Genomic DNA, 23,133 nt, shown 5'->3' on the forward strand with positions numbered 1-23,133 from the left:
ACAAAAGACTGACCAGTGACTAACCAATGACCAGTGACTAACCAATGACAAAGACTGACCAGTGACTAACCAATGACCAATGACAAAAGACTGACCAGTGACTAACCAATGACAAAAGACTGACCAGTGACTAACCAATGACAAAAGACTGACCAGTGACTAACCAATGACCAATGACAAAAGACTGACCAGTGACTAACCAATGACCAATGACAAAAGACTGACCAGTGACTAACCAATGACAAAAGACTGACCAGTGACTAACCAATGACAAAAGACTGACCAGTGACTAACCAATGACAAATGACAAAAGACTGACCAGTGACTAACCAATGACCAATGACAAAAGACTGACCAGTGACTAACCAATGACAAAAGACTGACCAGTGACTAACCAATGACCAATGACAAAAGACTGACCAGTGACTAACCAATGACAAAAGACTGACCAGTGACTAACCAATGACAAAAGACTGACCAGTGACTAACCAATGACCAATGACAAAAGACTGACCAGTGACTAATCAATGACCAATGACAAAAGACTGACCAGTGACTAACCAATGACAAAAGACTGATTAGTGACTAACCAATGACAAAAGACTGACCAGTGACTAACCAATGACCAATGCTTGACTAACGACAAAAGACTGACCAGGGACTCAGCAATGACAAAAGACTGACCAGTGACTAACCAATGACCAATGACAAAAGACTGACCAGTGACTAACCAATGACAAAAGACTGACCAGTGACTAACCAATGACCAATGACAAAAGACTGACCAGTGACTAACCAATGACAAAAGACTGACCAGTGACTAACCAATGACAAAAGACTGACCAGTGACTAACCAATGACCAATGACAAAAGACTGACCAGTGACTAATCAATGACCAATGACAAAAGACTGACCAGTGACTAACCAATGACAAAAGACTGATTAGTGACTAACCAATGACAAAAGACTGACCAGTGACTAACCAATGACCAATGCTTGACTAACGACAAAAGACTGACCAGGGACTCAGCAATGACCAATGTTTGACCAATGACAAAAGACTAACCAGTGACTATTTACTGTTTGACCTAATCCGACCTGTGGGGCAGTTAACCATGACCATGCTCAGGGGTAGAGGAGATACTTGCAGTCAGGGAACCCATGGCAGAGGGGGCCCCTTAGGAGGAAACTTTAAAGTATGGAGAATTAGGACCTATGATTACAACCTCCCTCTAGCAAAGTGCCCGACTTGGGCCCCAAACTCACTGAATTCCAGGGGAAACCACAGAATTTTGTTTTCATTGGCCCATCTGCCTGCCGGTAATGCACGATATCTCCGGAATGTGGCCCGTCAGCCTCCCCTGTCATTGGGCTCAAGTGGAACTGATGTTGGGGGCAGATATGTAACTTACACCAGCGCGTGTGTATAGTGAGCTCACAAGTATCCCTTGCACAGGGAAGGGCCTGTCACTCAGAAATGAAGACGTTCTGCTAACGATCAGCCCATTTACTCCCCATTGGGGTGCAACAGAGTTTAAATACCAGTTGGTTCCGGATGGATGTGGCTCGTGTAACCCTTACACACACACGTGCAAATACCCATAGAACCTGGCACTGTATCACTAGTGTATGGAACGGGGGTCGGACTGGGCCTGTGGGACACTGGGAAAAAACTGGTGGGCCCTGACCCGCTGTGGGACCCAATCCAAGTTGGCCTCCCTCCCCCAATTGTATCTATTTATGCACGCTCGGGGGGAGGGATGCATGCTACGGGGGCCCCTGCAGGGGGTGTGTGTGGGGCCCCCAGGGTGACAGCCCTTGCCCCTCCCCCCCTGGCACCCATGCGCGCCAATGTTTTGGGGGAGGGTTGCCTAGGGAGCTCAGTTGGCTTGGCTTCCCCCGTCGCTCCACTGCCTCCCACCAATCGCAGCAAAAGTAAGAATACGTTGCATGTGGGGGGGAGGGGCTGGCGGTGGCTAAGTGGCCAGACAACAGGGGCCCCAGGGGTAGCAGCCCCAGTGGGTCTAACACACCCCAGTCCGACCCTGTGCAGAATGGACCAAAGAAACCAGTACATACACCCATACACAATTCTGGCAACATGGGTTCCATTGCACCCCTTCAGCCTGTTCTGAAACACCGGGGGGCCATAGAGCTGCTGTCACCCTGGGTCTGGGGGTAATTCCAGGCTCCCCCTACCAGGCTGTGTCTATGGAAGCAACTGGTTTGCGCCCAGCAAATCAAATTCTGAAATCATCCCCTTGCCCCCTATTGTGCCCATAGTGGTGCCACAGGCTCACCAACAGGTTGCAATGTTCACTACTTAGCCTGGGGGGAAACTACTTCGCACTTAGTGCCGTGTTTGTTAATAAGTCGCTCAATGGTGAAAGCCCCCGGATCTATTCCGGCACCCCATTCAGCCCTCAGCATCCCCACCCCCCCAAACTGACTTGCCCAGTAGGCTACTGCAGGGATCCCCAACCAGTGGCTCGGGGCAACATGCTGCTCCCCAACCCCTTGGGTGTTTCTCCCAATGGCCCCAAACCAGGGAGTTATTTTTGAATTCCTGACTTAGGGGCAAGTTTTGGTTGAATAAATACCAGCTGTACTGACAAATAGGACCTCCTATAACTGGGGGCTGTGATTGGCTATTCAGTAGCCCCTATGTGGACTTGCCAGTCAGGTACATTTAATAAAAAGTTTGGGGACCCCTGGGCTACAGTAACACCCAGGCCCGGTAATATTTCTGATTAGCCAAGAAAGGAGCCATGTATCATTGCCCCAAAAGAGACTGCTCTGGGCTGTGCCGGTACCTGGATCACAAAGGGTTGGAAAGAATAGACCCAATGTGATGTAATTCTAGGTTTGGCTTCTGGATACGGATCGTTCCTCTAATGAGCTTCCAGCTAAGTGTCTGATGCTACATGATACGCCCCAACTGCGCGGCACGCCGAGTCCCTGGGTGGCTGGGCGAGACTGAGCTGTTTCTGACTCTGCTTTGGTCTGGGGATTGGGAGTTGGCCTGTAGGGCAGTCTGGGGGTTCCTTCACGGGGATATGTTCCAGGTTGGTATATGTCAGTAATGGTGCTACCTGGCCGGTATAAATGCTCCCTGCTGCCAATGTGATTAATAGGCAAAAAAAAAAAAAGGTAACATCAGTGTTTTAGTCTCTCCTCCCCTGCCAGGATTTTAAATGATGCAGAAAGATAGGAACTGTTTTGCAGCTGGATTTCAGCAAATACAAATGGGATTTATTTGAAGGGACAGATTACAGTGATAGGGATATTAGGGGTCTCTGTGAGGTGTGGGGTAGTGATGGGCGAAATGTTTCGCCAGGCATGGATTCGCCGCGGAAAAATTCGCAGAGCGTCCAAAAACTGTCGCCCGTGTCAAAAGAATAGTAGCGGGCGTCAAAAGAATAGCGATGCGACAAAAGAATAGCTGCGCGACAAAAGAATAGCCTCGGGCGACGAAAGAATAGCTGTGGACAACGAAAGAATAGCCGCGCGACGAAAGAATAGCCGCGCAACAAAAGAATAGCCGCGGGCGACAAAAGAATAGCCGCGGGCGACAAAAGAATAGCCACGGGCGACAAAAGAATAGCCAGGGGCGACAAAAGAATAGCCACAGGCGACAAAAGAATAGCCATGCAACAAAAGAATAGCCGCGCAACAAAAGAATAGCCGCGCAACAAAAAAAAAAACCGTGGGCGACGAAAGAATAGCCACGGGCGACTAAAGAATAGCCACGCAACAAAAGAATAGCCACAGGCGACTAAAGAATAGCCATGGGCGACTAAAGAATAGCTGCGGGCGACAAAAGAATAGTTGCGAGCGAAACATTTTCGCCATTTTGTGAATTTTCCGGCATTCCGCGAATCTTTCGAAAGATTCGCAAATCTTTCAGCGAAGCGAAACAGGAGAGATTCTCTCATCACTAGTGTGGGGCCGGAGTTCCCCTTTAACTACCATTTACAGTCCCCACCCACTTACCCATCATTCAGTGTCACATGGTATAACTGAATTACTGAAGCCAATACGCCCCATACATCTCAGTTTTCCTATTGCTCATTATTTGTTTATTCCCATTACAGTCTAATTGCCACGTCGTTACCGTTATGTCTATGAATGGAACAAATGATATTAATTGCAGCCAGCACATAGGGATTGCGCTCCCTGGCTAATTAAATGATACACTTTAGGGAAGAGACAGGACAGACATCCCAGCAGGCCGCGGGGCAGATCATGTCGTACATTTAGCAATTCTATTTCACCAGGGAACTATCGATTTTTTTCAAGGCAATTTCAACTTTCGGTGATTTGGAAAAACAACAGAATGGAAAAGCTTGGGACACAGAATGATTGTCTCTCTGGGACAGAATAAGCCTAATAAATTTTATTTCGACCTCCTGATATTCTATACGTGGAAACTGAAGGGGTTGGACAAAACATTAACCCGTTCCTCTGTTGGTAGGCTCATCTGTTGGATTAACCATCGAAGATGGAAATAGGTGTTGGGTAGTGATGAACGAATTTTTTGCCAGGCATGGATTCTCAGCAAATTTTCACATTTTGCCATTGGAAAATATTGGAGCATGAAACTTCGTCACACGGAATTTTAATTGTTACGCGTCAAATTGGGGCACATAAAATAAGGGCGTGGACACATCAAATCAAAAAAATAGACACAGGTGACAGAAAATAAATGCTGGTGACAAAAAAGACATGGGTGACAGGAAAAAAAACGGTTGCGTCAATTCGGGCGTGGACGCGTAAAAAAAAGGGCCTGGGTGCGTCAAATTGGGCGTGGCTGTGTCAGAAAAAGGCGCGGGCAACAAAAAAATAGAAGTTGGTGACAAAAAAAAATTGCGCAACAGATGCGTTTCATGAATATTTCCCTGTTTTGCAAATTTTCTTGCCGTTACGCAAATTTTATGGTGAATCAAAACGGGGCAGATTCGCTCGTTCAGCGCCTCATTTAGGCCAGGCTCAGTTACACCCTAGATTTAGGAGCACCTGATACCATGGAGATACCATGATCGCGAAGGTGGTTCTCCCAGGGCAAGGCTCATCCATTACACAATAAGAGGTTCTCGAACTGTTTGACTGGATCCCTCTTGGGTTTTGGAGCAGTGTCTGGGTGGCCCAGTCTGAAGACAAGATAGGATTAGCATTGAGTACAACCTTGATGTTTGCCAAGATACAGCAAGAAACTCAACTTGATTGAGTGAGCTTTGGGGTGAACATTTTTTTACTATCCTACATATTCTTGAGTTTAGGGCTCAATGGCCGATGAGGGCAATGTTTTCATACATCTTTAACTTTGCTAAGGGCTTGGAGGCACTAAACTGGACCTTCTAGCGGAGCATAAACCAAAAATATCACAATCTCTTTGTAGACTGGGTGGTCTGAAGCTCCACCAAAGAGTCCTAGTGTTTAGACTGAAGGAACAGCTTATTGCCACTAATGTGCTTGAGGTTGTGTCCTCAACTGCTGATGGTGGCACCATGTTTGCCAACTAGAACCAGGTTCTATTTTGTGTGCCCTGTTGCTGCTGAGCTCTGGTCCTGAATATGCATTTTCTGAAGTCTCCATGACATAAAAGTAATAAGGCTAGAACATAGCCCATTTTTTTTTGAGAAAGCCTTAAGATCAAGGAATCTTGGTGGTCCAAGTGTTTCGACTGAAGGTACAGCTTATTGCCACTAATGTTCTTGAGATTGTGTCCTCAGCTGCTGATGGTGGCACCATGTTTGCCTACTGGAACCAGGTTCTATTTTGTGTGCCCTGTTGCTGCTGAGCTCTGATCCTGAATATGAATTTTCTGAAGTCTCCATGACATAAAAGTAATAAGTCTAGAACATAGCCCATTTTTTTTTTGAGAAAGCCTTAAGATCAAGGAATCTTGGTGGTCCAAGTGTTTCGACTGAAGGTACAGCTTATTGCCACTAATGTGCTTGAGATTGTGTCCTCAGCTGCTGATGGTGGCACCATGTTTGCCAACTGGAACCAGGTTCTATTTTGTGTGCCCTGTTGCCGCTGAGCTCTGATCCTGAATATGAATTTTCTGAAGTCTCCATGACATAAAAGTAATAAGTCTAGAACATAGCCCATTTTTTTTTTGAGAAAGTCATAAGATCAAGGAATCCTAGTGGTCCAAGTGTTTCGACTGAAGGTACAGCTTATTGCCACTAATGTTCTTGAGATTGTGTCCTCAGCTGCTGATGGTGGCACCGTGTTTGCCCACTGGAACCAGGTTCTATTTTGTGTGCCCTGTTGCTGCTGAGCTCCAAACCTGAATATGAATTTCCTGGAGCCTCCGTATTATGCAAAGGTTCATCTCCAGTAATAAGTCTGGAACGTCGCCCATGTTTTTTTTGGAGCAAGCCAAAGCCAATATAACGTCGCACAAGAAATATATTACATTTACAATGTAAGTGGTTTTTAATTTTTAAACCAATAAAACATGGGCGATTGCAAAGGCTAATAATCTGTTTGCTGCCTGAGCACTTGAGGAACCTGTCGGGTTTTATGCCTGAAACCTTAGGAATGTCCTACTGTTCCAACAATAGGAAGAAAAGATTTCCTAAAGATAAGGGCCAGTCTGATAATAATTAAGTCAACGTTTACTGGGTGAAACTCTACACATGCTGACTGGGCAAATCCAAACTGTTTTGGCATCTTAATGACAAATCATCAGCCATTTATCTGTTGGGCAGGTTTGAGAAACCTATCAGGCTGTTGAGACCCTCCTATCCCTACAAGTCCTAAGGTGGCCATACATGGGCCGATTGTAGCTGCTGATATTGGTCCCTCGGACCATTTCGGCAGCTTTAGGGGCAGAAATGGCGGCCATGCCCAACCGATATCATCTGGCTTGAAATTGGCCAGATATCGATCGGGCAGGTTAAAAAATTTAGTCGGATCGGGGACCACATTGGCTCGTTGATGCGGTCCCCGAACCGACTGTGCCATTGCCGCCACTAGAATTCAATCGTTTCGCCTCAGGGCCTACATTTTCCCTATATCGCCCACCCGTAGGTGGGGATATCGGTAGAAGATCCGCTCGCTTGGCGACCTCGCCAAACGAACGGATCTTCACGTGTATGGGCACCTTTAGTAGGTCTCTATTAAGATCTTTGCATTGGATAATTGTGAAACGGCTGAATCAGACCAATTTGGCCCAATACCAAGTCTTCGTTTACTGATCTCATTAGACAAACAGATGTTTTTGGACAGTGTTTTGCCCCATGTTGTAGTTTTACCCAACACCCCTTCAGATGAACAAATACCGCCTTTCACAGCCAGTTTTCAGCCCAAAAACGTGCACAACTCTTCCATAAATATAACTGCAATGCTTTAGAAATATCCTTCCTATTGCTCCTCCTAACTCCCAGGCTGCTTTATCCGCTGTGATACCAATCTTGAATTTGCCAACTCCGTACTTCTGTTTCTTCTATATTTTTCATCTGTGATTGTTAAACTTGTAATTAGGCCTATTCCTTGTACAAATCAATATCCATTTTGCTTTCGCACACGAATATAAAAAGCCACAGGTAATTCTGTAATTGGATTTTGGAAATTTATAACCCATTGCGGATTAAATATCTTTTGAATACACAGTTTACAATGTATCCTCACGTAGTTTATTTTCAGCATTAGTTGGGCATTGGCTTATTCTCTTCTTCATTTATAAATTCTTCAGAACTTGTGTTGGCTCATAAAAAGAATCTTGGGAATATTAGTATGCATAAGTAGCAATAAGACAATGTCTAGACCAGTAGGGTCGGACTGGGGGGGGTGAAGGGCCCACCGGGGCTCCCGCCCCAGGGGCCCTGCAGGTGCCCCCCCGACCACGTCCCCTAACCCCCCCCGTAGGAGTCCCCCTCGCAGGCCCCCCTCCCACTGTCCTACCCCGAACGTGTAAATCTAACGCGTCAGTGGAGGAGCGGTCAGGCAGGGGGAGCGCCGCCAAGGGTTGGGTCCCAATGGGATTTTTCCCGATGTCCCAGCAGCCCAGTCCGACCCTGTAGACCAGGAATCCTCAACCTTTTTTACTTGTGAGCCACACTCAGATGTAAAAAGTGTTGGGGAGCCACACACGCATGAAAAAAGTTCATTGGAGGTGCCAAATAAGGGCTGTGATTTGTTATATAGTAGCCCCATGAGGACTGCTGGCCTGCAGGAGGCTCTGCTTGGAGTAAAACTGTGTCTCTGGGCTTCCAAAACTTGCCTCCAAGCCAAAAATTTGATGGTATTGGGAGCAACATTAAAATGGGTGTTGAGAAACATGTTGCACATGTGCCAGTGGTTGGGGATCAATGGAGAAAAAGGACACCAAAAGTTTGGAAAATAAACCAAGGGATCCTTGACCAGATCAAACCTGACCTTTCACTTGAAGTACAAGCACCAGACTAATCTTACTTTGGATATATATTAAGAAGACCCAGTTAACTGGAATAGACAATAAGGCTTAGGAAGCAGTCAAGTGGTAGCAATAAGACAAATGCAGAAGACCAAAAAATGTTTAGATGCCTTTGAACTTTGGTGTTGTCAAAAGACATGGATGTCAAGGAATTGGACCAAGGACCAAGGAATCCTTGACTGTGTCAAACTTCCACTTGAAGCACAATGACCAGATTGAACCTGTCTTATCTCGGACATATTATAAGGAGACCCATTTCACTGGGAAAGACAAGGAGGATCAAAAGAGCTAGAGAGAAAGGTAAGCAACAATATGGATGGAACATGCCATTGGGAGGCCCAAAGACATGAATCTCTGGAGATACACTATCCATATGGTCATCAGGAGTCAAAATTCACTTGAAAATAAGAAGATGAAAAAGAACAAATCTTTTGGGATTTGTGAAATTATGAAGCTTTATCTTTTTATTGGATATTCTTTTAGTTAAGTTTAGTTAGGTCTATCTGTAGTAATGAGTCAAATCAACTGGGCTTGCTGTGTTTTTCTTGAGATGTTTCAATAGTCATCCGTCTTGAAAAAACATCTTAAAAAAAGACAGCAAGTCCAGTTGATTTGACTCATTACTGCAAATGGACCAACTGCTAAAACTTAACTAAAAGTACATCCAATAAAGATAAAGCTTTATAATTTCACAAATCCCAAAAGATTTGTTCTTTTTCATCTTCTTCTTCTCAAGTCAATTTTGACTCCTGATGACCATATGGATAGTGTATGTCCAGAGATTCATACGTCTTCTGGCCCCCCAATGGCATGTTCCATCCATATTGTTGCTTGCTGTCTGGCTCTTTTCTCTCTAGCTCTTTTGATTTGTCTTTGTCTTTCCCAGTGAACTTGGTCTTCTTATAATATGTCCAAAATAAGACAGGTTCAGTCTGGTCATTGTGCTTCAAGTGGAAGGCCAAGTTTGACACAGTCAAGGATTCCTTGGTCCTTGGTCCAATTTCTTGACATCCATGATATACTCACAAGACTTTTGACAACACCAAAGTTCTTCTCAAGTGAATTTTGACTCCTGATGACCATATGGATAGTGTATCTCCAGAGATTCATACGTTTACTGCAGATAAAACAAGACCTGGATGAATAAGAACCTTCACAGACTAAAGGTGGCCATACACACACCGATAATATCGTACAAAACCTCGTTTCATATGATATTCGGTGCGTGTATGGTATGTCGGCGAGCCGACCGATATCGCAAGAAGCTGCTGATATCGGCCGACTCGCCGATCGGACCAGTTTGAAAATTTTGACCGGGAGCCATAGAAGGCGCCTGACCAAAATTCTCCCTTCAGCGCTGAATCGGCAGAAGGAGGTAGAAATCCTATTGTTTCTACCTCCTTACCTGCCGATTCAGCCCTGAATGGTGTGTGGTGGATCTGACGATGTTTCATCAGATCGCCACGTGTATGGCCAGCTTAAGCAGTTGGCATTTGGAAAAAAGGAAAACGCATGATAATGATAAGAAAATAACAGCAATAATTAAGAGTCGTTCTTTGTATCGATCTTGGGTGTATTTCAATGTAGCCAGTTATACTGATAAGTTTAGCTGTGGGTATAGTTATATTTAACTGAGCCATCAATAATAACTCCAGTCACGAAAAATTGGAAATATATGAGATATCTGCCTAAGAATGTACATGATACATGGGGAAGGGGTATAATTAGAGTGACCACATTCTGTAGTTCTGTAGATTCAGCACTCTACAAGCAAAGAATTGGAAGCCATTGCTCTAAACTGTACTTCAGGGCCCCAACCAGTCAAGCAGGTTGAGATAACATGCGTGAGAGGAGGTGAAATGACAGGTTAAGAGATGTTAAGGCTCATTTACTATAGCACAGAGCCTGTCCATAGGTGCAATTCCATCCAACATACCAAAAGCCTTGAATCAGACACACCTAGTAATTCAACAGCATAGAGTTCATGTGGGTCCAACCAGGGAGAACCTCTCACTGTCTAGCTAAAGCCCAACACATCAGACCTATTGGTTGAGAGTGGTGTTTGGTGAGTTACCAGCTAGGCCTCCTGGGTACCCAACTCCACTTTCCACATTCCCACATTTATTCTTATTAGCTTTTAATGAACATAGTTTGATATATAAGCCATGTATTGTATTGATGCAGAACCCCAACGTCTGAGAGCTAAGGTATGACTAAACAATCCAACCAATTATATTGCCCTGATGATCATAGAGCCACTTTCAAGTATTCTGAGATGGTACAGGTATAGGACCCGTTATCCAGAATGCTTGGGACCAAGGGCTTTCTGGATAAGGAGTCTTTCCGTAGTTTGGATCTCCATACCTTAAGTCTACTAAAAAATCAATAAAACATTAATTAAACCCAATAGGATTGTTTTGCATCCAATAAGGGGTAATTATATCTTAGTTGGGATCAAGTACAGGTACTGTTTTATTATTACAGAGAAAAGGGAATCATTTAACCATGAAATAAACCCAATAGGGCTGTTCTGCCCCCAATAAGGGGTAATTATATCTTAGTTGGGATCAAGTACAGGTACTGTTTTATTATTACAGAGAAAAGGGAATCATTTAACCATGAAATAAACCCAATAGGGCTGTTCTGCCCCAATAAGGGGTAATTATATCTTAGTTGGGATCAAGTACAGGTACTGTTTTATTATTACAGAGAAAAGGGAATCATTTAACCATGAAATAAACCCAATAGGGCTGTTCTGCCCCAATAAGGGGTAATTATATCTTAGTTGGGATCAAGTACAGGTACTGTTTTATTATTACAGAGAAAAGGGAATCATTTAACCATTAAATAAACCCAATAGGGCTGTTCTGCCCCCAATAAGGGGTAATTATATCTTAGTTGGGATCAAGTACAGGTACTGTTTTATTATTACAGAGAAAAGGGAATCATTTAACCATTAAATAAACCCAATAGGGCTGTTCTGCCCCCAATAAGGGGTAATTATATCTTAGTTGGGATCAAGTACAGGTACTGTTTTATTATTACAGAGAAAAGGGAACCATTTAACCATTAAATAAACCCAATAGGGCTGTTCTGCCCCCAATAAGGGGTAATTATATCTTAGTTGGGATCAAGTACAGGTACTGTTTTATTATTACAGAGAAAAGGGAATCATTTAACCATGAAATAAACCCAATAGGGCTGTTCTGCCCCAATAAGGGGTAATTATATCTTAGTTGGGATCAAGTACAAGTACTGTTTTATTATCCAGGTTTCCGGATAAGGGATCCCATACCTGTCCTATCTGTGAATAGAAGCACTCATAGTTACATAGTTACATAGGGTTGAAAAAAGACCAGAGTTCATCAAGTTCAACCCATCCAAGTAAACCCAACACACCTAACCCACACCTACCAATCTATACACTCACATACATACACTATATATACAACCACTAGTACTAACTGTAGATATTAGTATCACAATAGCCTTGGATATTCTGATTGATCAAGAACTCATCCAGGCCCCTCTTATAGGCATTAACAGAATCTGCCATTACCCCATCACTAGGAAGGGCATTCCCCAACCTCACTGCCCTCACCGTGAGGAACCCCCTACGCTGCTTCAAATGGAAGCTCCTTTCCTCTAATCTATAGGGGTGACCTCTGGTGCGTTGATTGTTTTTATGGGAAAAAAGAACATCCCCCAACTGCCTATAATCCCCTCTAATGTACTTGTACAGAGTAATCATGTCCCCTCGCAAGCGCCTCTTTTCCAGAGAAAACAACCCCAACCTCGACAGTCTCACCTCATAGTTTAAATCTTCTCTCAAGTCTTTCTCTAGGAACACTTTGGGGTGGTCATACTTTGCCCTTTGAATCTACAACTCTTGACCTTCCTATCCCATCCTAGACAGCTCTCTATGCTCCACTGCCAAGCTCCTCTTTACCTTCACTTTATATATCTTTCCTACAGGAAATGTTATGGACGAAGTACTCACAGCAAAACTAAATGGCAAATAAAACCCCAGCATAATAACTGATAAACGTTGAGCCCAAACCACCACCATCTAGAGCTCCAAAGAAAACCTTCTCACGGGTACTGAATAGGAATTTGTGGGAGCTTTAGCTTTAGTAACGGGTTCTTTAAACCAAGAAACCATGTTGTTCTAAGCGACTCCGCCACTATAGGCAAAGTGCACAAACACATTCCTTTATGACTTGCCCTTGAATAGAGTTATGTTTTTATAGGCCAATAGAATGGTTTTCAAGTTCAAACAGTGCTGAGTCACTCGCTCTCGTACCCAAGGGATAATATTTACACGCAGGTTTGTAAAACGACTGTCGTTGTATTTGCTCAGAGCCAACGGATATTATTTAATATGCAGATACGTCTCTAAATGTTTCCCGGGGGCATTGCTATAAAGCTGCAGAAAATGCTTTGCCTAAAACAAGGATTAAATGTTGATATAAAATCAATGCTGTGCTTATAAAGCTTTGTTGTAGTCAGCATGAATTAATGCAATTAATTTTATTTATAATGAGCCCTGACCCAACCTGAGCAAATGCTGAAAACACTCTTGACCAAGTTTGTAGCTTAATGGCGCCCCAACCGATGTCTGATTGGAGTTTGATGTTGATCAAGTTGGCCAACCTTGTTGAGGCAAAGCTACACACAACCATCATTTTGAGCCCAGTCTACTGCAACCTTGGCAGGATTCCCCAACGTTTCCAACGTGATCCTCTCCTAATGTGTTTCCATGACCTGCTATGGGTGATCTGATGGTCTGGTTGACTTAATTTGGTCCCGATGCCATTTTCATGGTCTTCCTATCCCTGTGGCCTATTCGTGTCATGATGGTGTAAAGGGGAATGGAGATTATCTCATTATCATTATCTCAACTACAGATACAAGTCTTTGTTGTTGGCAAAACTCTGGACAATAAAGCTTTGAGTGGGGCTCTCAGGGATCATGTCCAACAGTCTCCTATAGAATGAGAACTGGAAGCCAAAGCTGGGACACTTGACATCAACTCTTTATATCTCTCTAACTTGCCTAGAGGTGGTTCCTCTCAACTCTACCGCAAGATACATTTGCAAAGACATCAATCTTCTTGGAGCTTTTTTGAGAAGATGCCCCCTGCCATAGCCATCATGCTCTATTATACCCCAAATATAGTGCCACAAGGATGTGCCCACTCTTCCCAAGCCCTGTAAAGAAATAAGGGAGGCCCATGGAAAATGGGAAATTGACATCTCAACATTTTTACTCTCTGTGCATCATGAGAGGTCCCAAAGCAAAGTCTTCTGTTCACCATTTGCTAACAAAGGGCAATTACCTTACCTTAATATTATTGAATGACAGAAACCTTGGCAGGATTTTCCAATGTTTCCAACGTGCTCCTCTCCTAATGTGTTTCCATGACCTGCTATGTGTGATCTGATGGTCTGGTTGACTAAATTTGGTGCCTATCTGTCCTGATTCTGATTTCATGGTCTTCCTATCCCTGTGGCCTATTCATGTCATGATGGTGTAAAGGGGAATGGAGACTTTATATCTCAACTACAGATACAGGTCTTTTAGTCTTTGTTGTTGGCAAAGCTCTGGACAATAAAGCTTCAAGTGGGGATATCAGGGGTCATGTCCAACAGTCTCATATAAAATCTCCCAAGAAGAACTGGAAGCCAAAGCTGAGGTGGTTCCTCTCAACTCTACTGCAAGATACATTTGCAAAGACATCAATGTTCTAGGAGCTATTTTGAGAAGATGCCCCCTACCATGGCCATCATGCTCTATTATACCCCAAATATATTGCTACAAGGATGTGCCCACTCTCCCCAAGCCCTTTACAGAGGCCCATGGAAAATATAGAATTGACATCTCAACATTTTGATTCTGTGCATCATGAGAGGCCCCAAAGCAAAGTCTTCTGTTCACCATTTGCTAACAAAGGGCAATTACTCTTACCTTAATGTTATTGAATGGATGACAGCAGCGTGTAGATTTCTGATGTAGACCCTCGCTCTTGTTTTCTGCACTTGTTGCCGTCATGGTGATCTCTCGGTAGATCCCTATAAGAAGGGTAAAGGGAAGATTAGACAATGACAACGAGACACATTACAGAAGTTCCTTGCCAAGGTATCTCCAATGCACAGATGGAGTTCAGCAATGTTAGGATTCTTGGTGGGTCGTCAGTCAAGTTACACTGGAACCCATTCCTATCAGTGATTAGTAGCAGTTTTAATTTGTCTCTTCAACAAAACAGCTGATACCTCAACATACGACATTTGCCTTGTGTTTATTTTGGATTCTCTCAGATCTTTCTGAATGTTTTTGTCTTTTACATCCTCTTCAGATTTCACTACCTCTTTATTAACCATCACTTCCCGTACAGTCTAATGTATTTATGGTTCTATTTTCCTCTCCTTTTCTAGTTCTGCTCAGTCTGCATTGTGTGAGAAATTAAAAGGGGTTTGTTCATGAATTGAATTACAAATATACAGACATAAGTATCACCCTGTTTTGGTTCCAGGGGTACCCAGGGCACAAATAAGCACTCACCCCAAATCCCCCCCTAACTGGCCTTCAGGCTGGGCCCCCTTAGCCCATAACAAGGTTACAGATATATAGAAACATTGGGGTAACAGTCACCCCGCTATAGTTCCAGGGGTACCCAGGGCACAAATAAGCACTCACCCCAAATCCCCCCTAACTGGCCTTCAGGCTGGGCCCCCTTAGCCCATAACAAGGTTACAGATATATAGAAACATTGGGGTAACAGTCACCCTGCTATAGTTCCAGGGGTACCCAGGGCACAAATAAGCACTCACCCCAAATCCCCCCTAACTGGCCTTCAGGCTGGGCCCCCTTAGCCCATAACAAGGTTACAGATATATAGAAACATTGGGGTAACAGTCACCCCGCTATAGTTCCAGGGGTACCCAGGGCACAAATAAGCACTCACCCCAAATCCCCCCCTAACTGGCCTTCAGGCTGGGCCCCCTTAGCCCATAACAAGGTTACAGATATATAGAAACATTGGGGTAACAGTCACCCCGCTATAGTTCCAGGGGTACCCAGGGCACAAATAAGCACTCACCCCAAATCCCCCCCTAACTGGCCTTCAGGCTGGGCCCCCTTAGCCCATAACAAGGTTACAGATATATAGAAACATTGGGGTAACAGTCACCCCGCTATAGTTCCAGGGGTACCCAGGGCACCAGTCACCCCATTATAGCCCAAGGTGTATCCAGTGCACCAAGAGTTTTGGAAGCACTGCCCTAGAGTAGTTTTACCCAATGAAGCACCAGGAAATGATTATTATATTTATCCAAAATTGAAAAAAAACCTGCATTTCTGAATTTCCATGGAAGCTTTCACCCCTAGTTGAAGCCTTTAGAAATCAGCTCAATGTAAAGAGTGTTTCTTAGCAGACTGATAATTTTTTTTATTGTGCTCATACGAACCATGAAGTAAAATGTTTAACACAAAAAAACAACACAAACCATAGATATTTCCGAATTAAAAGAACAGACACATGTATATCCGGCACAAGCCCTATTCATTGCACTAATGAAGAAGAAGATTTACTGTCTCTTTAAGGCTCTATAGAACTCAGTAGCCGCGGTGGGGCTTTAAGACAACACATATAATACAGGGCCGTAAGGTGCTTTCCTCAATTGTTCCTTATCTAACAATGAAGCTGTCGGAATCACTGAGTGACCGATTTCTATTCATTATCGAGTCTCCCACACACGGTTTTCTGTTCGGGGACAGGGAAATGACTATCTGCCAACAAAAAGTGCTTTACGTCCGTATCTCTGGTTTATCACCTGTGAAATATTGACCCCAGACAGGGTTTCACCATAAAACTCAGGATGATTAATGGGACAATAAAGGTTCTGGGAGAGAATGTTTATATGGAGCTTGAGAAAGGCCTTATCAGTTCCACCGAACTATTTGTACCGATAGGATCAACCTCCAGTCTTTCTGAGAAACAAAAGTCTTGTAATCTGATTCTTTAGATTCCAGGTATTTATACAAAATATCACTTTATAATCAATTAAGAGGCTCGGATTTCATTAATATATATCCAATCTATAACCATATTATGTGACTTCCACTTGAGAAATGTGGTGTTCCACCTGCAGAAGGGTGCCCGTGTGTTTATTCAAAAGCCGCACCAACTATAAGGGTTACTATTCTGGGGAAACAGTAGGGCAAGATGGAGACAGTAGGGCAAGATGGGGACAGTAGGGCAAGATGGAGACAGTAGGGCAAGATGGAGACAGTAGGACAAGATGGAGACAGTAGGGCAAGATGGAGACAGTAGGGCAAGATGGAGACATTAGGGCAAGATGGAGACAGTAGGACAAGATGGAGACAGTAGGGCAAGATAGAGACAGTAGGGCAAGATGGAGACAGTAGGGCAAGATAGAGACAGTAGGGCAAGATGGAGACAGTAGGACAAGATGGAGACAGTAGGGTAAGATGGGGACAGTAGGACAAGATGGAGACATTGGGGCAAGATGGAGACAGTAGGGCAAGATGGAGACAGTAGGGCAAGATAGAGACAGTAGGGCAAGATGGAGACAGTAGGGCAAGATGGAGACAGTAGGGCAAAATGGGGACAGTAGGGCAAGATGGAGACAGTAGGGCAAGATGGAGACATTAGGGCAAAATGGAGACAGTAGGGCAAGATGGAGACAGTAGGACAAGATGGAGATAGTAGGGCAAGATGGAGACAGTAGGGCAAGATGGAGACAGTAGGGCAAGATGGAGACAGTAGGACAAGATGGAGACAGTAGGGTAAGATAGAAACAGTAGGACAAGATGGAGACAGTAGGGTAAGATAGAAACAGTAGGGCAAGGTGGTGTAAGATGAGACAGTAGGGATAAATAATTAATAAGAATAAGAAAGTAAGGCAAGATCCAGGCAGGAGGACAATTTGAAAAAAGTAGGTTAAGGTGGTGACAGAAGGGCAAGCTGAGACAGTAGGACCAAATTGAAACAGTCGGTCTAAAAAGTTAGGGATGAGCTAGAACTAGAATAAGACTCTAAGGCAACATGGTGACTGTAGGGCAAGATGGAGACAGTAGGGCAAGATGGAGACAGTAGGGCAAGATGAAGACAGAAGGACAAGATGGACACTGTAAGCCAAGATGGAGACAGTAGGGCAAGATGAAGACAGTATGGCAAGATGGAGACAGTAGGGCAAGATAGAAACAGTCGGTCTAAAAAGTTAGAGATGAGCTAGAACTAGAATAAGACACTAAGGCAACATGGTGACTGTAGGGCAAGATGGAGACAGTAGGGCAAGATGGAGACAGAAGGACAAGATGGAGACAGGAGGCCAAGATGAAGACAGAAGGACAAGATGGACACTGTAAGCCAAGATGGAGACAGTAGGGCAAGATGGAGACAGTAGGGCAAGATGGACACAGTAGGGCAAGATGAACACAGTAGGGCAAGATGGAGACAGTAGGGCAAGATGGAGACAGTAAAGCAAGATGGACACAGTAGAGCAAGGTGAAGACAAAAGGACAAGATGGACACAGTAGGGCAAGATGGAGGTAGTAGGGCAAGATGGACAAAGTGGGGCAAGATGGAGACAGTAGGGCAAGATGGAGACAGAAGGATCAGATGGAGACAGTAGGGCAAGATGGAGACAGTAGGGCAAGATGAACTCAGTAGGGCAAGATAAAGATGATGAAGGATGAGATGGAGACAGTAGGGCAAGATGGAGACAGAAGGATCAGATGGAGACAGTAGGGCAAGATGGAGACAGAAGGATCAGATGGAGACAGTAGGGCAAGATGGAGACAGAAGGATCAGATGGAGACAGTAGGGCAAGATGGAGACAGAAGGACAAGATGGAGACAGATGGATCAGATGGAGACAGTAGGGCAAGATGGAGACAATAGGGCAAGATGGGGACAGTAGGGCAAGATGGAGACAGTAGGACAAGATGGGGACAGTAGGACAAGATGGAGACAGTAGGGCAAGATGGACTCAGTAGGGCAAGATGGAGACAGTAGGGCAAGATGGAGACAGTAGGGCAAGATGGAGACAGTAGGACAAGATGGAGACAGTAGGGCAAGATGGAGACAGTAGGGCAAGATGGAGACAGTAGGGCAAGATAGAGACAGAAGGATGAGACGGAGATGGCTAGAAGAAACTTTGCAACCAGTAGAACAATCCCACAAGGCACATGTCCGTTTCCCGCAGGGCAGTAACACAGTACATATAATTTATTCCCACTGTACTGAGGGTAAGCAGGGAAGTTACAAGCAAAACTGCTCAGACAGCCGTGGAGCTTCTATTCCCATATATTGTGCAACTGGCAGAGACCGAGGGAACAAACGTTTCTTTAATAAAACATAGAAAATCCCGGAACAAAATGATCCTGCAAAGTCTCGCGGGTTGTTTGGAAAATGCCCAGATGGCCCCGTGGTGCTTATTAATTGTGTAAATATGTATCTCCGAAGAATACGAGATTATATTTATACATTTATGTATATATATTGCTTCAACAGCCTGCACCTTGTATGTAAATAGGAGTCATTGTTATTCAGCTAGAGAGGCAGCGAATGGGATTTACTAGCAGAGCAAATGGTTATTTATAGGGTTGGAACACCTATTATAATATATATAACTTTCCTAGAATCTCAGCCATAAAGCAGGGCAGGACTGCTGCTTACAATGGGGGGATCAGATAGGATCTGTGCCACTGTGACAGAATGCTCTGTTATACAGATAGCTAGAATCTCAGCCATAAAGCAGGGCAGGACTGCTGCTTACAATGGGGGGATCAGATAGGATCTGTGCCACTGTGACAGAATGCTCTGTTATACAGATAGCTAGAATCTCAGCCATAAAGCAGGGCAGGACTGCTGCTTACAATGGGGGGGATCAGATAGGATCTGTGCCACTGTGACAGAATGCTCTGTTATACAGATAGCTAGAATCTCAGCCATAAAGCAGGGCAGGACTGCTGCTTACAATGGGGGGATCAGATAGGATCTGTGCCACTGTGACAGAATGCTCTGTTATACAGATAGCTAGAATCTCAGCCATAAAGCAGGGCAGGACTGCTGCTTACAATGGGGGGATCAGATAGGATCTGTGCCACTGTGACAGAATGCTCTGTTATACAGATAGCTAGAATCTCAGCCATAAAGCAGGGCAGGACTGCTGCTTACAATGGGGGGATCAGATAGGATCTGTGCCACTGTGACAGAATGCTCTGTTATACAGATAGCTAGAATCTCTGCCATAAAGCAGGGCAGGACTGCTGCTTACAATGGGGGGGATCAGATAGGATCTGTGCCACTGTGACAGAATGCTCTGTTATACAGATAGCTAGAATCTCAGCCATAAAGCAGGGCAGGACTGCTGCTTACAATGGGGGGATCAGATAGGATCTGTGCCACTGTGACAGAATGCTCTGTTATACAGATAGCTAGAATCTCAGCCATAAAGCAGGGCAGGACTGCTGCTTACAATGGGGGGATCAGATAGGATCTGTGCCACTGTGACAGAATGCTCTGTTATACAGATAGCTAGAATCTCAGCCATAAAGCAGGGCAGGACTGCTGCTTACAATGGGGGGATCAGATAGGATCTGTGCCACTGTGACAGAATGCTCTGTTATACAGATAGCTAGAATCTCAGCCATAAAGCAAGGCAGGGCTGCTGCACTGTTACATTAGAAAGAAAATTTATATTATAGAAAAGACAGCTTCCCTGGCTCTGACCCGCCCCCCCCCCCCCCACTTTGCCTACAATCCCATTAGATCACAACAGACCCACGTGCCAAGGGGGCAAATGAAATAAGAGCCTTACCGGGCAGCCACTCAGTATCAGTCCCCGTTACCCAGAGCGGGGAGACCGGGAGGCAGCCGACTCCTCGTATGAAACCTCCCAGCTCTGCCCCTCGTCATTTGTTTGAGGGTTTGTAACCTTTAGACAGAGACTAAACCAGACCCACCGCATTCAAACCTGCATTCCCGACCCATGCGTGTGGCCCCGGGGCACCAGCCCGGCCTGGGGGGGGGGGGCCCTGTTACTTTGTTACTGTTACCAATCAATAGAATGGCTGGATATTTGCTGCCTGAGGCCAATAAATCTGAATATGAGGCTCGGGCACGGGTACAGGGTGCAATGCCAGCGGTGCCACCGCCACCGGGGGGGACAGAATGACAGTCACACACAGTTGACAGTTGGATTCACAGCTCTGCAGTCAGGAGAGGGGGGGGGATCGATATTTAAGGTCCGGGGCAGGGAGGGCAGAGTCCATTGTTATGGTGATTGGGGCAGTTTATCATATGCAGATTGTATCTGTGGAACTAATCAGCTAAAGGGTAAGTATCCCATTCCGGGGGAATTGAAACTGAGATAATGGGAACAAAGCAAAGTTGTACAACAAGTGGGGAACAAAGGGAAAGTAACCCAACATAAATATCTCAGGTGAGCAGGTAAAGGTAATACATGTAAAGAATAGTGATGGGCGAAATGTTTCGTCAGGCATGGATTCTCGGCGAATTTCCGTGTTTTGCCATTGGCGGATTGTTTTGTGAAACGGATGAAAAAATTTGCAGTGCGACAAAATAATAGCCACTCGTGACAAAATAATAGCCGTGCAGCAAAATAATAGCAGCGCATCGAAAGAATAGCCGCGGGCGACAAAATAATAGCCGTGTGACGAAAGAATAGCCACGGGCGACAAAATAATAGCCGCACAACGAAAGAATAGCCGCGGGCGACAAAATAATAGCCGTGCGACGAAAGAATAGCCGCGGGCGACAATATAGTAGCCGTGCGACAAAATAATAGCCGCACGACGAAAGAATAGCCGCGGGCGACAAAATAATAGCCGTGCGACGAAAGAATAGCCGCGGGCGACAAAATAATAGCCGTGCGACGAAAGAATAGCCGCGGGCGACAATATAGTAGCCGTGCGACAAAATAATAGCCGCACGACGAAAGAATAGCCGCGGGCGACAATATAATAGCTGTGCGACAAAATAATAGCTGCACAACGAAAGAATAGCCGCGGGCGACAAAATAATAGCCGTGCGACGAAAGAATAGCCGCGGGCGACAATATAGTAGCCGTGCGACAAAATAATAGCCGCACGACGAAAGAATAGCCGCGACGTGCAACATTTTTGCCATTTCACAAATCTTTTGAAAGATTTGCGAATTTTTCGACGAAGCGAAAGGGGGCAGATTCGCTCATCACTAGTAAAGAACGATCGAATTAGCCTACATTTGCCCAATATCACCCACCCTTTGGCGACCTCTCTGAGTGAGTAATCTTCTCTCCTACGGGTGGGCGATATCGGGCAAATGTAGGCCCTGGGGCCAAACAATCGAAATTCTAACAGCAGCAATGGGGCAGTCAGTTTCGGGTACGGCCTCGGCTCGTTGATGTGGTCCACCGACTGCCCCACTGCTGCCGTTAGAATCCAGTTGCTTGGTCCTATCCGACTAAAGCTGGCCATACACGTGGCGGTCACATGAAACATCGTCAGATCCACCACACACCATTCAGGGCTGAATCGGCAGGTAAGGAGGTAGAAACAATAGGATTTCTACCTCCTTCTGCCGATTCAGCGCTGAAGGGAGATTTTGGTCAGGCGCCTTCTATGGCGCCCGATCAAAATTTTCAAACTGGTCCGATCGGCGAGTCGGCCGATATCAGCAGTTTCCTGCGATATCGGTCGACTCGCCGACATACCATACACGCACCGAATATCATATGAAACGAGGTTTCGTACGATATTATCAGTGCGTGTATGGCCACCTTTAATCTTTTAACCTGCCCGATCCATATCTGCCCTATTTCAGGCCAGATATCGGTCGGGTATGGCCGTCGTTTGTGCCCCTACACGGGCAGATTAGCTGCCGAATCGGTACAAGGGACCCATATCAGCAGCTACTATCGGCCCATGTATGGGGACCTGAAGGACCCACGGGGCGGCCCAGTCGGCGAATTTCCGCGTTTCGCCATTGGCGGATTGTTTCACAAAACGGATGAAAAAATTGGCTGTGGAAAAATTTGCCGCACGTCCATAAATTGTCACCGGCGTCAAAAAAGAATATTCACGGGCGTCAAAAGAATAGCCATGCGACTAAATAATAGCCGCGTGCGACAAAATAATAGCTGCGGACGACAAAATAATAGCCGCGCAACAAGATAATAGCCGCGGGCGACAAAAGAATAGCCGTGCAACAAAATAATATCCGTGGGCGACAAAATAATAGCCGCGCAACAAAATAATAGCCGCGGGCGACAAAAGAATAGCCGTGCGACTAAATAATAGCCGCGGGCAACAAAATAATAGCTGCGGGCAACAAAATAATAGCCGCGCAACAAAATAATAGCCACGGGCGACAAAAGAATAGCTGCGGGGGCGACAAAAGAATAGCCATGCGACAAAATAATAGCCACAGGCGACAAAATAATAGCTGCGGGCGACAAAATAATAACCGTGCAACAAAATAATAGCCGCGGGCGAGAATTTTTTTTGCCGCACGACATTTTCACCGTTTCGTGAATTTTTCGCCGTTTTGAGAATCTTTTCGGCGAAGCGAAACGAAACAGATTCGCGCATCACTACCAACCGCCCATAAACTACTGCTCTGTGAAACAATAATGTTATTGCTATTGTCATGTTTAATTACTTATCTTTCTATTCCGGCA

At 45.0% G+C, this 23,133-nt stretch overlaps 1 protein-coding gene across 4 annotated transcripts in view; it reads right to left on the reverse strand.

The window, feature by feature from the left end:
- slco2b1 (solute carrier organic anion transporter family member 2B1) overlaps positions 1–23,133 on the reverse strand; it is a 70,550-nt gene that overhangs the window by 29,610 nt on the left and 17,807 nt on the right. For 2 of the 4 annotated variants that reach the window (XM_031895617.1, XM_031895618.1), the window contains exon 3: positions 14,394–14,497. In XM_031895617.1, the coding sequence (XP_031751477.1) occupies positions 14,394–14,497 (104 nt within the window). Of the gene's footprint in view, positions 1–14,393; positions 14,639–20,271; positions 20,380–23,133 lie in introns of those variants that run through there. The other 2 variants (XM_031895619.1, NM_001102959.1) reach the window with 2 other exon arrangements.

The sequence above is a fragment of the Xenopus tropicalis genome, chromosome 2 (genome assembly GCF_000004195.4).
Source record: "Xenopus tropicalis strain Nigerian chromosome 2, UCB_Xtro_10.0, whole genome shotgun sequence".
In the NCBI taxonomy this organism is placed as follows: domain Eukaryota; kingdom Metazoa; phylum Chordata; class Amphibia; order Anura; family Pipidae; genus Xenopus; species Xenopus tropicalis.